Below are 12,378 nucleotides of genomic sequence, written 5' to 3' on the forward strand. Positions count from 1 at the left end.
ATGTTTTCATTCCGTTCGAAAATTAATGTTTTATGGCTTAAAGCGTTACTTACGGTTTAAGAAAAATGCATACACATATTTTTTAACATCAAATATAAAAAATTGTGATCTTATTTCTTGTCAGCAGTCATGTATGACCGGTTTACATGCATTTTTGCATCAATCGACTCGTTCAAAGACAAAAAATAAAAAAGTTGTCCTTATGTTCAATCTGTAAAAGTGCAGCTTTAAATATAGTATTTAGATATATTGTAACCTATTTCTTATCAAAGGTACATTTCAATATATAAAAGTATCGTGTTTCGGTTTGTTTGAATAGCTTGCCGACAAATATTGATTAAAGATGTTCATATGATTTTGTTATCACTCAAACAGGTATATTGTGGGCCGGAAAACTCCCCATTATTATTAAAAAAAAATCAAATAAGTAAATTGTATCTATAATTTTATTTGTTTTTATTTTTAATAAACTTTAATTTATTTATATATTTTTCGGGGTGTGTGGGGGGGGGGGGGTCTTTGAACATGCAAAATATGGTATTTACATGCGAAATCAGTTCAAAAAAGCAACTATCCAAACTGTTATAACTTCATGTATGATGTACATGAACTTTCGGTAATTTCTTTAACGTATATGTAATCATCAATAAAATAAGTTTCAAAATGTTACCAAGAAAATATTGAGTTAACCGGTATGAAAATATAACCTAAGTTATCAGGGTTGGATACCTTAAATGGTTTAAAGCTGCAATTGCACAGGTTGGACGTTTTGACAACTATTTTATTTTTTGGTCTTGGTTCGAGACCATTTTTTGCGAAAACGCATGGACACCGGTTATATATCAATCTCATTAAAATCATATCGTGACGTTCACTTCATTTCATTACGTTATGTAACATCGTGAAGCGTGTATTGGGGATCTGATTTTAATGAGATTTGTTATATATAAGACTGCTGACAACACAAAAACATGAGGTTGCAGGTTTTGATTTTTAAGTTCAAATTGTTTTATGCATTTTCTTAAACCGTTAGTAACGGTTTAAGCCATAAAACATTACTTTTTGAACGGAAATATGAAAATTTGCGATCTGATCTTTTGTCAGCAATCTTTTATCATTAGTTTGCAGATATTGACGCAAAAAAATTGTTCTTTCCAAGATTATTTTTTTAAAAAGCTGTAAAAACGATATATCTGTGAGAGTGCAGCTTTATGCTGCTAATACGAACTATTTACTTTTTAAAAATCTTACGTCTATTTACGGAAATTGTAAAAGCCAATTTCGGGTTTTCGGAAGTAAAAACAAAAAACAACAACAATTTTTAATTAAAATCTGTCCTCGATGTTTAAAAGCGATGGCTATTTCTTAAATATCATGTTTTAACTAACAATTTTATTACTAAACAAGAAAGTGTTACAAAATTATTATCTTGAATAAACTTAACTAACTACTTAAATCACTGCATCTTTTTTACCAGGTATTGACAAAGTTATCATGCCTAAACAATGATCTCTTATCGAGAGTTATTGAAGGAGAAGCAAGCACAGAACTGGGTCAAGGCCGCCCTCGCCCTCAACATAACCAAGGAGGGTCTACATGGCCTTCTTGAGGACGTGCTGACATGCGTTCATCAGGACATCTATAACAACGTTAGAACATCCAAGGGTCTTTCAGGCGGGGCAACATGTGCACAATGTTTCACCGAGAACGTGTTAAAGTGCCCTACTCGTGGGATATGCACCAGTCCTAAAAACTGTAAATTTCACACTCCTCGAAAACGGTATGCTCCTTGTCAAATCGGGATTTGTGAAGACGTCCGTGATGAAATAGTTCAACATCACAGATTTTCGGGACCATCTTGGAAGAACACGAACGCCGACAAATGGAGCACCATTCCCTGGGAGATAGGCAAGTGTTTCCTGCCTCCTGATGGCTACAAGACCGTGTCCTCCATCAAAGACAGTGACTTCAACGGAGTGATCAGCGTCATGATGAATTGCGAGGATTTCCAAACCAAGCTGTCGTTTAACGTTGCGACACAGCCAAATTTATTGACTGAGGTAACTATGATTAGATTAATGGATTTCGATGATTTCGATGAAATTTTAAAAAATGTTCATAATTAATGGAGAATTTTTCATCTGACATGTGAAGTTCTTTTGTGTTCTCATTTAATAGAATGACAACCATTACAAATACGAAAGAAAACGTGCATTCGCTACTTTTCGCCAATCAACAAACGAGTCTTAAATTGCATGTACATGTATACATTTCTACATAGTGTATGCTTTTCAATTAAGGCGATGTTTACTACAACAACAAGCTTTGTTAGTAAAAACCAAATTCAAACATAACATTTAAGGTTCGAGACATTGGTCGACGCGTACGCCACTCCAATGACCAGAAGATCAAGGACACGGAACTAGTGGACTTCCTGTTCAAGCTTCGGACCCTGCTGGAGGATAACACTGAACTAGCAAACCGACCCGAGGCACAACAGGCCGTGGAACAGCTTAAGAAGGTACTAATTTACATGATTGATGGCACTTGCTGAACTAGCAAACCGACCTTGGGCAAACACGTCTTGGGACAGTTTAAACAGGTATAAATTTATATTAGAGGACCCATATGAACTTGAATGACGACCAAAAACTTAACACGCCGTAGAAAAGCTTAAATAGGAGGCATCACTATTTGACCTTGCACCTTATTAGATCACCGGACTTTAGTGTAAGTGGTGGGTCTCTATTTGATCTTGCACCTTATTAGATCACCGGACTTTAGTGTAGGTGGTGGGTCCCTTTTTGACCTTGTGCACCTAATTAGATCACCGGACATTAGTGTAGGTGGTGGGTCCCTTTTTGACCTTGTGCACCTAATTAGATCACCGAACTTAAGTGAAGGTGGTGGGTCCCTTTTTGACCGTGTGCACCTAATTAGATCACCGGACTTTAGTGTAGGTGGTGAGTCCCTTTTTGACCTTGTGCACCTAATTAGATCACCGGACTTTAGTGTATGTGGGGTCCCTATTTGACCTTCCACCTAATTAAATCACCGGACATTAGTGTATGTGGGGTCCATATTTGACCTTCCACCTAATTAGATCACCGGACTTTAGTGTAGGTGGTGAGTCTCTTTTTGACCTTGTGCACCTAATTAGATCACCGGACTTTAGTGTATGTGGTGGGTCCCTTTTTGACCTTGTGCACCTAATTAGATCAACGGACTTTAGTGTAGGTGGTGGGTCCCTTTTTGACCTTGTGCACTTAATTAGATCACCGGACTTTAGTGTAGGTGGTGAGTCCCTTTTTGACCTTGTGCACCTAATTAGATCACCGGACTTTAGTGTATGTGGGGTCCCTATTTGACCTTCCACCTAATTAAATCACCGGACTTTAGTGTATGTGGGGTCCATATTTGACCTTCCACCTAATTAGATCACCGGACTTTAGTGTAGGTGGTGGATCCCTATTTGACCTTGAACCTTATTAGATCACCGGACTTTAGTGTAGGTGGTGGTCCGTATTTGATCTTGCATCTAATTAGATCACCGGTCTTTAGTGTAGGTGGTGGTCCGTATTTGATCTTGCATCTAATTAGATCACCGGTCTTTAGTGTAGGTGGTGGGTCCCTAATCGACCATGTACCTAATTAGATCACCGGACTTTAGTGTTTCTAAGGCTCTATTTGACCATGTACCTAATTAGATCACCGGACTTTAGTGTAGGTGGGGTCCCTATTTGACCTTAAACCTAATTAGATCACCGGACTTTAGTGTAGGTGGGGGTCCCTATTTGTTCTTGCACCTAATTAGATTACCGGACTTTAGTGTAGGTGGGGCCCCTATTTGTTCTTGCACCTAATTAGATCAACGGACTTAAGTGTAGGTCGGGCCCCTATTTGTTCTTGCACCTATTTAGATCAACGGACTTCAGTGTAGGTGGGGCCCCTATTTGTTCTTGCACCTATTTAGATCACCGGACTTTAGTGTAGGTGGGGCCCTATTTGTTCTTGCTCCTAATTAGATCAACGGACTTTAGTGTAGGTGGGGCCCTATTTGTTCTTGCTCCTAATTAGATCAACGGACTTTAGTGTAGGTGGGGCCCTATTTGTTCTTGCTCCTAATTAGATCAACGGACTTTAGTGTAGGTGGGGCCCCTATTTGTTCTTGCACCTAATTAGATCAACGGACTTTAGTGTAGGTGGGGGCCCCTATTTGACCTTGCACCTAATTAGATCAACGGACTTTAGTGTAGGTGGGGCCCCTATTTGACCTTGCTTCTAATTAGATCAACGGACTTTAGTGTTATTGGGGTCCCTATTTGTTCTTGCACCTAATTAGATCACCGGACTTTAGTGTAGGTGGTGGGTCCCTTTTTGACCTTGTGCACCTAATTAGATCACCGAACTTAAGTGAAGGTGGTGGGTCCCTTTTTGACCGTGTGCACCTAATTAGATCACCGGACTTTAGTGTAGGTGGTGAGTCCCTTTTTGACCTTGTGCACCTAATTAGATCACCGGACTTTAGTGTATGTGGGGTCCCTATTTGACCTTCCACCTAATTAAATCACCGGACATTAGTGTATGTGGGGTCCATATTTGACCTTCCACCTAATTAGATCACCGGACTTTAGTGTAGGTGGTGAGTCTCTTTTTGACCTTGTGCACCTAATTAGATCACCGGACTTTAGTGTATGTGGTGGGTCCCTTTTTGACCTTGTGCACCTAATTAGATCAACGGACTTTAGTGTAGGTGGTGGGTCCCTTTTTGACCTTGTGCACTTAATTAGATCACCGGACTTTAGTGTAGGTGGTGAGTCCCTTTTTGACCTTGTACACCTAATTAGATCACCGGACTTTAGTGTATGTGGGGTCCCTATTTGACCTTCCACCTAATTAAATCACCGGACTTTAGTGTATGTGGGGTCCATATTTGACCTTCCACCTAATTAGATCACCGGACTTTAGTGTAGGTGGTGGATCCCTATTTGACCTTGAACCTTATTAGATCACCGGACTTTAGTGTAGGTGGTGGTCCGTATTTGATCTTGCATCTAATTAGATCACCGGTCTTTAGTGTAGGTGGTGGGTCCCTAATCGACCATGTACCTAATTAGATCACCGGACTTTAGTGTTTCTAAGGCTCTATTTGACCATGTACCTAATTAGATCACCGGACTTTAGTGTAGGTGGGGTCCCTATTTGACCTTAAACCTAATTAGATCACCGGACTTTAGTGTAGGTGGGGGTCCCTATTTGTTCTTGCACCTAATTAGATTACCGGACTTTAGTGTAGGTGGGGCCCCTATTTGTTCTTGCACCTAATTAGATCAACGGACTTAAGTGTAGGTCGGGCCCCTATTTGTTCTTGCACCTATTTAGATCAACGGACTTCAGTGTAGGTGGGGCCCCTATTTGTTCTTGCACCTATTTAGATCACCGGACTTTAGTGTAGGTGGGGCCCTATTTGTTCTTGCTCCTAATTAGATCAACGGACTTTAGTGTAGGTGGGGCCCTATTTGTTCTTGCTCCTAATTAGATCAACGGACTTTAGTGTAGGTGGGGCCCCTATTTGTTCTTGCACCTAATTAGATCAACGGACTTTAGTGTAGGTGGGGGCCCCTATTTGACCTTGCACCTAATTAGATCAACGGACTTTAGTGTAGGTGGGGCCCCTATTTGACCTTGCTTCTAATTAGATCAACGGACTTTAGTGTTATTGGGGTCCCTATTTGACCTTGCACCTAATTAGATCACCGGACTTAAGTGTATGTGGGGTCCCTACTTGTACTTAATAGATGCAAGGCCAAACTTAGGTTGCATACCAATTGGTTACGACCCATGACAGACCCATGACACAAATTGTCAACTGGTCTGAGCCCTACCACGTCTTAAACGTACGAAGTGGTGGCCTCGAGATTATAAAGTAAGTCCACAACATGCAAGTCGTGGGAACGAGTAAGTAAGTCGTGATCACGAGATAATTTTTCACACACGTCACCTCTATCAGGTGCATAGCCAGGGTAACGCACTTACGCACGTGCGTATCATCAATTTGAAAAATGGAAAAAAATGACCAAAAAGTGGCATTAAAGTTGAGGGCTAAGCTAGTTATTGATATCAGAATAAAGGGAAGATCAGCTATATAGAAAACATTGTTTCGCTGTGCTAGATACGGCTAACTGAGCCTAAATATCACTTGGTAACTACAAAAACGGCGCGGTCTCGAACCTTGCCCCGGGGACCCCCTCCCCCGCCATACCGACCCCCCCCCCCCCCTACGGCTACAGGGATATTCCCCTACCCCTTTCGTGCCTAACATTCATTTAAATCTGGCTACGCCTCTGTCTATGACATCGTTCATAATAAGTCTAATGCAATAAAACCGTTTTCCGTTAAAACTTTGTTTTTATATTATTTTTATAAAATAGCCTTTGAATTATGGGATGCTCAATGTCTTCATCTGTTTTGTTGACAGCTGCAAACAGACGATTTCAAGCTCAGTGCTGAGAACGAAGGGGAGATATTGAAGGAAGGTAAGAGATGCTTTTGACCAAAGTGACGTATATGGATATGGATGAATCTGTAGGGTGGCTTATGTAAAGAGCTAGCTTGGGGCTGCTTATGAGGAGTAGGGTGTGGGTCACTGTTTCTAAAAAGAAACGTTGTTTCCGCCCAAAACTTTCGTTAAGAATGAATGATAGTGATGCAACTCGGTATGTTCTCATACAACTTTAAACTCATACAACCATTACACTATTGCTGCCTATCTTCTTACCAAGCGTCTTGTGATAATGCTTCTTCTTATCTTCTGTACCAAGCGTCTTATGATATTCCTACATACTTGACGTGTTTCCGGTCATATGATCAGTGCTGGAAACCGTGTTACACCCCCTATGTAAGATGAGTCACGCAAATCCACGCGCCACTTTTATTTCTTTAATTGTAAGGTTTATTAAAAGTATTAAAAGGTAACTCGGCAAGCACATGACAGATAGTATTATTAATCCGACCCGAGGGCACCTGCGTTGCCATGTTACGAGGCTTGCCGAGTTATCGGATATGCAGCGTGCCCGAGGGTCGGATATTTCTATCCGGAAAGGACCCACATGATCTATATTTTTTCTAGCATACTTAAATTTTTTTGTGAAGAAAATACATAAAAAACGATTTTGTACATTTCACCAAAAAGCGCGTGCGATTATGTTTACTGAGGTCATGATGCGAAGAAATTTGTAGTTGCTGCATACGTCAAGAAGTTTCTTCAGTATTAGGTCTTTTAATGGTTATTTTGTTTAGTTATGGAGGTATATTTTTACGAAGTTAATGATTATGGAACTCATCTATAATTGAAATCTCATAATTATGGTTACATAAAGTGTAAAATAAAAGAAATTTAAAAGTATTTCGTCACAGCGCGTGACTCATCTGACATGGGGGGGGGTGCCAGATTGAGTTTTCCAGCACGGCTTAATTCACAGGAAATGCCTATCCGGTGTGTTAGAAAACTCGGGCACGCTGCGTAGCCGGTAGCTCGGAAAGCCTCGTTACCTGGCAACGCAGGTTCCCTCTGGTCGGATTTTTCTAATCGAAACGGAAGCACATGACAGATATTATTAAAGGGGCTGTTTCACGTATGATAAAATAGCCCGATCTCCGACACTATTTTTTTTTACATATTGGTACTTTTTTACAACTACGATATCAAAGCGTAACACATTCTATTCTATTAGATAATTGTCCTGAGATTCGTTACAGAAAAAACTTGTTTTGGTGCCAATACGTGAAACAGCCCCTTTAACACGTACCGGAAACACATGATAGCTACTTATAATTTTGCTACTAGTGTACTGTACTAAGCAGCTTGTGACACTGCTGCTACTTATCTTCTGCAACAAGCGTCTTGTGGCACTGCTGCTACTTATCTTCTGCAGCAAGCGTCTTGTGACACTGTTGCTACTTCTGCAACAAGCGTCTTGTGGCACTGCTGCTACTTTTTTCTGCAACAAGCGTCTTGTGATTTTTCTGCTACTTATCTTCTGTACTAAGCATCTTGTGATAATGCTGCTTCTTATTTTCTGCAACAAGCGTCTTGTGACAATGCTGTTTTTGTTGTCTATAACAAGCGTCTTGTGACACTGCTGCTACTGATCTTCTGCAACAAGCTTTTCATTGTCTGTAACAAGCGTCTTGTGACACTGGTAATACTTATCTTCTGCAACAAGCGTCTTGTGATAAATCTGCTCCTGATCTTGTTCTTGTCTTATGATAATGCTTCTTCTTATCTTCTGTACAAAGCGTCTTGTGACAATGCTGTTAATTACTTTCTGTACCAAACGTCTTGGTAAAGGCTGCTTTTTATCTTCTGCGACAAGCGTCTTGTGATAATGCTGCTTCTTATCATTTGTACCAAGCCTCTTGTTAAAGGGCGCTACTTATCTTTTGCAACAAACGTCCTGTGGTAATTCATCTCCTTATCTTCGTACTAAGCGTATGGCGATATTGCTGTTACTTATCGTCTGGATTAAGCGTGTGGTGATATTGCTGATTTTTATCTTTTGTACCAAGCGTCTTACCACAAAACTGATTCATGTTTTCTCACCAAGTGTCTTGTGATAATGCATACGTATATGTTCTTAACTTTTATATTTTAAATGTTATATTTTTCCATTACTACAGGACTACAACTACGTTTGGCAAACCATTACCGAACCACTTTGGCCGACATGCCGATATCTCCCATTCTCGGAGAAAAGAACGCCAAACTCAACAAATTCTACGTGTTACCGAAAATTGTGTCGCAAGATCATAGAAAAATCGGCAAAATTGACAAGGAAGAAAGCGGTAAAGATGTTGCAAAATTTTCGGATGTTTTCTTAGAAAAACGTCAGTTGCTCAAAAATGTTTTTCTTGTTGGTGAACCCGGCAATGGCAAATCCACATTCTCCGTAATGTGTGCCCTGGAATGGACTCACCAGTATTTACCAGCGGAGGAAAACGTCGGTATTAAAACAAGCTATGCCGACCCAGAATTCTTCAAAGAGTTTGCATTTTTGTTTCGTGTCACCCTACGAGATTCAGGTAAAACGTGTGATCTAGCACAAATGATCAAGGATCAACTTATACGTAAAATCTACCACGAGAAGGATGCCGATGATGGCTTCCGGCTATTGCAGACGGTGCTAGAAAGTGAAACATGTTTAATCATAGCTGACGGCCTCGACGAATGGACCCATCCAGAAAACGTAAACTGTACCTGTACATCTGAGGAAAAAGTCATCCCTTTCCGAAATTCGGCCAACAAGGCCACACTCCTCACGACAACGCGTCCCTGGCGACTGTCACAGTTCAGAGTGCAGGATTCAAAGATCGACAAATATCTTGAAATAGAAGGAGCTGCAGACACAAGGCAACTCGTGGAAAATATCCTCACCATCCTTAATGAGGGAAATAAGGATGAACGGACACCAGAGGCTTTCATGAAAATGGTGTCAGCGAAGGGTCTTAAAGGATTATTGTCAGCACCTATCAGTATCACCCAGCTCGTGTGCCTGTGGTTCGAGGGCAAATCGTTAACCGATTCAAAGTGTGACATTTATGCTGGCGTGATTAACATGCTATCATGTAGACTTAGTGATATGCAAAGGAATGATAATATACCGGAAATTGAACTGCCATCCGTATTTAAGGAACATGAATGCTTCACGCAAAATCCCATGGTTTACCTTGCGCTGGCAAAGTTAGCATACACAACTTTGTTTTCAGAGTGCAGAGATTCGTCTGTTGTTTTCAGCAACAAAACAGTCAACGCTTTGTTAAGCAGGGAGCAGGTTGAATTTGCATTGAAGTCAGGCTTACTCACGGAGAAGAAATCCAACTCATTGATCAAGAGATCATCTCACTTTTCATTCTTTCATAAAACACTTCAAGAGTTTTTAGCGGCTCTTCATTTATGTTTGAATGAAAACGACTACAGTCAGCTATCAAGCAAGTACGAACACGATAATAAGGAAAATATCTTGGGAGATGTTTCTCAGACATTTATTTTCATATGTGGAATGAAGCCCGAGCTCGGTGTACAAATGTCTTCATGGATCAATAGTTCTAGACCACCATACCGACCATCAATCTACAGTGGAGAGGCTGGACTACTTCAGCGCCTGATTCTCTCCGGACACCGTGAAGCCAGGGCGAACAACCATGGTGACATACCGCTCTATCTCGCACACTTCTTGATTCGTAGTTACCAGAAGAGTGACGAGGATGTCGTAGTGTTAAAAAAGCTGATGATGATAAACAAGGAACGTATTAAGTCACTAGACATCGGTGGATGCAATGATCAAATTAATGGGGAAGAGCTGCAGGAGGTGATCACATCCTCCTCCGACTCCCTCAAAGCAGTGACACTGTTGTTCCGTGATGGGCAGTATGACCTGTCCCAGTGTCACAGGCTGGAATATCTGTATATACAGGGAGACAATACAACACGTGTGCAGGTTGATCCAACAAATATTACAACATGTTACTTATGGAGTGTATCATCGAATGTTGAAATGTACATATTTAGATTATTTAAACACGATCAAAGGTGGAGTAAACTACAACGTGTTGATTTACATTGCGTTAAGAATGTCCAGTTACTTGTGGATACACTACCAAGTCTCCCTCAGTTACAACGCCTTGACATTGGGAAAACAGATCTAGGTGAGCTCCCCCTGCGCCCTCCAGCCTCCATCACCGATATTACACTTATGGAGGTGACAATGACAGCGGGGGCGGTGCGGAGTCTGATAGAGACGATGAAGAACATACCACACACCATTACATGCGACATGGAGGACTGCACGGTGGAACCTGCCAGTGAGATGAAAGACATCCGAGAACATATGAACAGTTCGCCGTCATTCAAGGACCTCAAGTTTGACATTACGAGTAGACGGCCTGATTTCTAATTCACCAAAATGTGAACAATAAGTTAAATGTTAGCATCGATTATGGGAATTCATGTTTGATGAAAAACAGTGAAACAATCAATGAAAGTGTCATTCTATTTATAGAAACATGTTATATGTCACTTTTACACGAACTAATTATCATCGACCACTTTCTGTGTATTCAAATGATTTGATTTACGTTGTGTATTTGCATGCATCCTAAAATAGATTTAACTTTACATAACAATGTCGTTGGGGCTGGTGTTGTTAAATATGTCGGACAGGATGAAAACTTTCATTTAATTATAACACAACAGTCCGTAATCAACACGTGCAATAGTCGGTTTATTAAATTTGATCGACTTTTTTAAAAAAGAGTCCCTTACTAAATTAATTAATTTCCTAGTTTAATGTGATATCATTTGATAAATGTTAAGTACTTACTTCGCTTAGGGATTATTAATTGATGGGGAATATTTAGCTATTTGTTTATTCACATTGGCATTCTAGCTCAACTGTTTTTATATTCTGTATTAGAGAAATATCCCAATAACACGTTGACTTTTTAATTTTAATTATGTATTTTAATGATCTATTACATAAATTTAACATTATTATAATGCTATCTACAAAACTATGATATCATTTCTGCACCAGTCAATTGTAACCACGGCCCCAAGGTCCGGGGGTATACCGGGGATAGCCGGGGAAATGGGCCGTGTGTTTACCTTCCAGGTGGCCCCGCAGTGCCGGGTGAATGCGGTGGTTTTGTCTTCGCGCCAAAACTAGCGATGAATGGACCTTACCTAGGGTCCCTGGGGGTGCGAGGGCATTGAACGGGGATTTTACCAGCAATTCGTCCCCGCAGGACGGGGATTTTACTCGGGCTTGGCTGGAACAAAAGTCAAAGTCCCCGCTATTCCCCGGACCTGGGGGAGGGGCGTGGTTACAATTGACTGGTGCATTATCGACAAATGCTTCAAAGGAAATACCCAAACAATAAACACATTTAGTTACCTAAATGATAGAATATACAATGGCCTATTATTTAACATGTCACACAATTGGAGTATTATTGAAGAAGATATATGATTAAACGTTGAAAATATTGTTTGATTTGTATTTAATATGTTGAGGATGAAAATGTGTTAGAATGATGAGTATAAGAATGATGATGATAATGATGATGATGATGATGATGATTATGATGATGATGATGATGATGGTGGTGGTGGTGACAATGACAACTACAAACACGGCGACGACGTCGATGTTGTTGTTGATGATGATGATGATTATGACGACGACAACGATGTAGACGTCAGTGATGATTATGGTGATGGTGGTTCTGACGCTGATAATAATGATGATGCTAATGATGATGATGTGATAGTGATGATGATGATGACGAAGACGGCAGGGATGGTGGTGATGGTATGGTTGA

General features: G+C 40.5%; 1 protein-coding gene across 1 annotated transcript; it reads left to right on the forward strand.

The window, feature by feature from the left end:
• The first annotated feature begins 1,481 nt into the window (after nucleotides 1–1,481).
• LOC128246552 (uncharacterized) lies at nucleotides 1,482–12,015 on the forward strand. Its single transcript, XM_052964814.1, has 4 exons — nucleotides 1,482–2,060; nucleotides 2,363–2,521; nucleotides 6,479–6,536; nucleotides 8,680–12,015. The coding sequence occupies exons 1-4, from the start codon at nucleotides 1,506–1,508 to the stop codon at nucleotides 10,950–10,952; spliced, it is 3,045 nt and encodes a 1,014-aa protein (XP_052820774.1). The 5' UTR covers nucleotides 1,482–1,505; the 3' UTR covers nucleotides 10,953–12,015.
• The last annotated feature ends 363 nt before the right edge of the window (nucleotides 12,016–12,378 follow it).

The sequence above is a fragment of the Mya arenaria genome, chromosome 9 (genome assembly GCF_026914265.1).
Source record: "Mya arenaria isolate MELC-2E11 chromosome 9, ASM2691426v1".
NCBI classification, from domain to species: domain Eukaryota; kingdom Metazoa; phylum Mollusca; class Bivalvia; order Myida; family Myidae; genus Mya; species Mya arenaria.

Coding starts and splice junctions, on each gene's coding strand:
- LOC128246552 (XM_052964814.1), top strand. CDS start 1,506: ATGATCTCTTATCGAGAGTTATTGAAGGAGAAGCAAGCACAGAACTGG. Junction 2,061..2,362: donor AGCCAAATTTATTGACTGAG/GTAACTATGATT, acceptor ATAACATTTAAG/GTTCGAGACATTGGTCGACG. Junction 2,522..6,478: donor CCGTGGAACAGCTTAAGAAG/GTACTAATTTAC, acceptor TTTTGTTGACAG/CTGCAAACAGACGATTTCAA.